This window comes from Chrysochloris asiatica, unplaced genomic scaffold (assembly GCF_000296735.1).
Source record: "Chrysochloris asiatica unplaced genomic scaffold, ChrAsi1.0 scaffold00638, whole genome shotgun sequence".
NCBI classification, from domain to species: domain Eukaryota; kingdom Metazoa; phylum Chordata; class Mammalia; order Afrosoricida; family Chrysochloridae; genus Chrysochloris; species Chrysochloris asiatica.
Genome location: NW_006409156.1, coordinates 143,041 through 148,362, shown reverse-complemented (window position 1 = coordinate 148,362; position 5,322 = coordinate 143,041). Strand labels below are relative to the sequence as shown.

General features: G+C 44.0%; 1 protein-coding gene across 1 annotated transcript in view; it reads right to left on the bottom strand.

Annotated features, from left to right (window-relative positions):
* BRCA2 (breast cancer 2, early onset) overlaps positions 1-5,322 on the bottom strand; it is an 82,747-nt gene that overhangs the window by 42,208 nt on the left and 35,217 nt on the right. Inside the window, 2 exon segments of the mRNA XM_006877849.1 lie at positions 1,653-1,851; positions 2,377-2,786. Coding sequence (XP_006877911.1) covers positions 1,653-1,851; positions 2,377-2,786 — 609 coding nt within the window.

Genomic DNA, 5,322 nt, shown 5'->3' with positions numbered 1-5,322 from the left:
CTCTGTTACACCAGGGGGCGCTGTGAGTGGATGATCTATAAGAGTATATATGAGTATATAGTGACACGATAGATGACAGCCTAGGAAACCCTGTAGGGCAGTCCTGTCACACAGGGCGTCTTGAGTGGATGCATATAAGAGTATATAAGAGTTCTAGTGTGGCACCATAGGGTTAGCACTACACTGCAAGTTAGTTTAACCCACAACTGCTATTCAGCAGTTCAAGTCCAGCAGACAGTACTCGGCATCGCTATACAGAGTAGCTACGAGCTGGAACCAACTCAATGACACTAACAGTACCACCAGCACTTACTCGTGAGGTGATTGTGGGAATTAAGCAAGACACATCCGATACCTGTCCAGAGCTAAGCAGCATGGCCTGCACACAGAGGGCACTCAGTCAGTGATAGCATGTCACTCCCCCACGGCCTAAAATATTACTAACGTAAGGTGCGTTAATCTGCAGCCTCTTAGCTTGCTCTTAAACGTTCAGGGCTGTGAGCTGCTCACACCTGGATTGCAGACACAAGAAGGTACTTGTCGCAATAGTCACTGTGAACCACTGTGAACCACAGACTCAGCAGAAGGTGGGTGAGTTGAGATGAGGGGGAGGGCTCCTCCTGAGACTGATCAGCCACAAACCCCAAACCCATGGCTGCTGAGTGGGTTCTGCCACACAGGCAGCCTGTCGTGCAGAGCCACCAGGCGGCATCTTCTGGAAACAGATCGCAGATCTTCTCCTGCAGAGCTGCTGGCTGTCAAGTGCTTAACCAGAACATCACCAGCGCTCCTTAATGTAATGATTCCCATTCCCCATTGCTGCTGGATCCAGTAAGGCTCACACTGAATCTACAGAACAGAGGAGAACTGCCTGATAGGATTTCTCCTGGGGAACAGCAGTTGAGTTTGAACTGCTGGCCTGATGGCTAGCATTTTAACCACTGTGTCATCAAGGACCCTTTAGGCCGACTAATCCTCTGCCATCAAGTGGATTCCAACTCATGGCACCCTTCTACAGCAGAGATGGGGATGGTGCTCATGGTGGGTGTGTGCTATTGAGTTGGTTCTGACCCATAGAGACCCTGTACAGGGTTCCCAAGGCTGTAAATCTTTACAGGAGCAGAAAGCCTCATCTTTCTCCCACAGAACAGCTGGTAGCTTTGAACTGCTGACCTTGCAGTTTGCAGCCCGATTCCAAACCACTATGCTACCAGAGCTCCTTATTCCATTAGGGGTGAGCTAATTCAGTGTTTGACCAAATAGAGTAGGCTAATTTTTAAGTTGATAATTTTGTAAGGCCATTGAATGATGACACAAATTTTGGCAGACTAAAGGTTCCCCAGCCCTGGTCTGGAGTCCTGGTACGGTGTTGTAGGATAGGCACTGGAGCGTAAGGTTGGTCTGAATCACAATGTTGGTGGGTCCAACTCACCGGTAGCGCCTCAGAAACCCTACCTACAGGACTGTTCTGCGTCAGAAACAACAACCCCTGCTCTACCAGGTTCTCAAGCCTGTAAATCTTTCTGGGGCGATGGTGTTCTATCCGCGATGCTGACGAGCCTCAGTCCCAGCCACTCATGCTGGCAGCCATCCATTCAGCTCTCCGGAGAACAGTGTGAAGGGGCCACTGTGCTGAGGAGTAAAGGCAGGACCGTAGGCGGGAACACACCTGCTTATGGGAGCATGCAGAGGGGACTCGACCCCCGACGGCTGCTTTCAGGGAGATTCTCGACATCGAAGATGTTTTTGCGAGATACAGGCTGCCTGGCTGTGGGTACACCCTCTGCCGCTGCTTCACTCTCACCCGGGCGTCCTGTGCCTCTCGGGCATTCTGAAGCTCCGTAATGCAATCTAGCAGAGACAAAGTAATTAGCAGATAGTAGGGCAGTCTATATTACATGAAGGGTTTCAAAAAATGTGTGCAAAAATGGAGCTGCAAGCTAATGGATGTTTTCCAAGAAGTTTTTGAGGCATCCTTGTATAGATCAATTTTCTTTAATTCTAAATGCAGAGAAAGCACTTCTCCTCTTCACTTTTTAAACCTTCAGGGATGCAAACTTTCTCAGATTGCAAAGTGGTATAAAGACTAAAAAGAGATCAATGATTTTTCTCTCAAACATAGATGAGTAACCTAACAGAAAATATATTCCAGTCCAGAAGTCCTCGAAATAAACTACTAATGTTTATTTTCAACAAGTAAGTGGTTGTTGTAGAAATAAAACCTAACAATTTAACTTAGACTTCGGATTTAGAAAAATCCACCGTATTAAGAAGGTTTTGAAATGATTCATTGTCACAAAAGGGGAAACCCCTCAGGACATTATTTAATAGGAGAAATCAACCAACCCAAAGGGAGAATCGTGTCAAACCCAGTACCTGAAGGTTCTTCTGCACATGCTGCCTGGCTGGAGTGGTTTTGGTGAGAGGGACGAAGCCCACCGACATGAACGGTATTTCCAACAGCACCAGGCTCGATTGTACTTTGCTGTGTTTGTTTGTCTTCTTCCAAATTAACCTTCCAGGTAGCACACTGTTCGTTCCTTTGAAAATGTGATTTCATTTTAAACGGTGGAACAAAGACTTTGGTCCGTTTGCCGGAGACCATGGCGGCCTTCATTTTTTCATCTCCGGGGGCAGGAACTTTAGGAGGGAGCCGTCCTGACACGGATAAATTGCTTGAAGGGTTTTCCAAAGCCAGATGCTCAAAGACACGAGCCTTGGACAGGAATTGCCGACCAGGTGCAGTAAAATTTGGGTTCTGTATTTCTTGCCGTTCTTTAGGTGTGCTGAAATGGGGAGAAAACACCAGTGAGTTTGACTATTCACACTATTCATGCTAGGCAAAGAAGAGGATCAGTGGAAAGAGGGAGACCCTCAACAAGGTGGACCTACAAGCGCTCATACACAGTAACAATTGTGAGGAGGGTGCAGGACTAGGGAGCCCTTGGTTCTGTTGTACAGGGGGTGACTGTAAGTCAGATGGAGAGGTGGCCCCCAACAATAACACTCACCATACTGCGTTGTTCTGCAGACACGGCAATGCTATTGTGGTAACTGGTTTTCATTCCTCATGTTGCTGTTCCAAACCAACATTATAGGTTTTTCCGGTTAGTTCACACACCTCCCTCTCACCTTCTCACCTAACACAGGCGAGTCCTTATGTGCGGGCTTTCCGTGTATGCTCCCTCTGGCTCTATTGCAAACTTCTTACTTCCTTTAACAATGTTCATCAGTTTTCTACAACTGACACCTTCACAGGAAGCCACTACTTCACCTGTGAGTCTTTCCTCCACTTCTCTATACCTTTTATTGTGCCCCTCTCACCTCTCAGTGAGCTGGAACCAGCCTCACCCAACCTGCCCTCCTGCTGAAGGCAAATGCCAATCAGGGCCAGCGTGTTTATTACATTCTCATTCTTGTCTTCATCCAGGGGTCCCTGACGACCCATCACTTATTGACCCTTAGATTCACATACACAAGTACGGTTTCATATGGATGCACATAATTATTCATTAAGTATTAATATTTAGCCCTGGTGGGGCTGTGGACTAGGTTGCTGATTCACACAACCCCCTCCCGGACTCACTGGGAGGAAGACAAGGTTGTCTTGGAAACGCTATACAAGGTGATGATGAGGTAGAATCAACCTGATAGCAGTGGGTTAGACTCTGGCTTGTTTATAGACATCAGGGACCATACCCAGGAGAGCCAGGTACAGGAGGTGCTTTGTATTTGTTAAATGCATACAATGAATTCCGGTTTCATATGCAAAGCACAGTAATAGATACAAACAATCATTTATTTCCTTCTTAATATTATGACCTGTTCTTGAGAAAAACAAATGAAAGCAAACAAAAATAGCACCTACCTTATTACACTCAAAACATACATATTCGTAAGCTGCTGACAAACCTCGGAACCAGCTCATTCCCTCCTTCTTAGCAATACCACAAGAAGTTCTTTTTGAAAAGGGACACTAAATCTGGGTTTTAACAACTTGGCCAGACGGAAAAGATTTGCTAACTCTTTCAACATTCTCACATGCTTCTTTCTATCGACATGCACATCGGCACCCGAGTACCTGCTTCCTCGGGACCCTCTCAGCAGTGTCTTTACAGAAAAACCAGAAGTCATCCTTTGTCAACAGCTCACCCACGTGTCGGCACTCACATTCTCTTGCCTTTCCTCTGACCAAGTTCTGTATTCAACTCGATCAATGTTTAAGATTTACATTTTGTGTATACACAATTTAGTTGGGTAAAATTAGTATAAGTGTGAGGGAGCTTCAAAGTTTGTGGAAATGAAAGATGAAGGAATTTCTCCTTGAGCTTTTTGAGGCCCTGTCGTATCATGGAGTCTGTGTTTGCATGTAGTTTTAATTCTGCTTTAATGCTTCTTCTAAGTTTTGCTTAGTTGGATTTCTCCTAATGTCTGGCCATCTTTGTTTTTCTTTTAACCGTGACCCTACAGGAGAATTGCTCCACAGAGTTTTCTTAGGTTGTTAATCTTTTTTCCCCCCAACTTTTTATTTTGAATTGAGTGAAGGTTTAAAGAGCAACCCATCAGTTTCACATTGAACAAATCGTATACTTTGCTTCATAACATGTGCAATCAATGAACAGTATTAACCTCTATTCACTTTAACTATTGTGTTTCTTCTTGTGTCTCCAGTAACTTCATCTTTGCTCTGCTAACCTCCCTCTTGTTGTGTATTGCCTGTCCTGTCACTAATGCTAACATGTGTCTACCCCTAGCCGTGAGTTATTTTCTCTTCCCAACCCTGTAACCATCAAAGATTGTTTGTTTAGTCAAGGAAATCTTTTTCTTTTTAACTTTTCACAACACTGGTCTCATACAATATTTGTTCCTTTGTGGTTGACTAATTTCTCTCGGCATAATGTCCTCCAGGTTCAACCATGTTGTGAGGTGTTTCAGAGCCATCATTATTCTTCAATGTTTTGTAGTATTCCATTTTGTGTATGTACCAAAGTTTGTTGATGGGCTGTCTCCATCTTTTTGATATGTCTCCTGTATATAACATATTGATGGATCCTGTTTTCTTATCCATTCTGCTCTCCATGTCTCTTACCTGGTATGTTAATCTATTTACATTCACTGTAATTATCAATAGTTATGAATTGTTGCTGTCACTCTTATGTGTTGTTTTTTTTTAGTGCTGCTGAAATCTTTGTTTCACATAATTTTCGATGTTGAGTTCATTTTGTTTGTGGGTTTTCTTTTCATTTTCATTTCTGTGTGTGAATGTTTACTAAATCTTTCTGATTTCCCTCTTTTTAAAATTTGTATATTAAGGTATATATA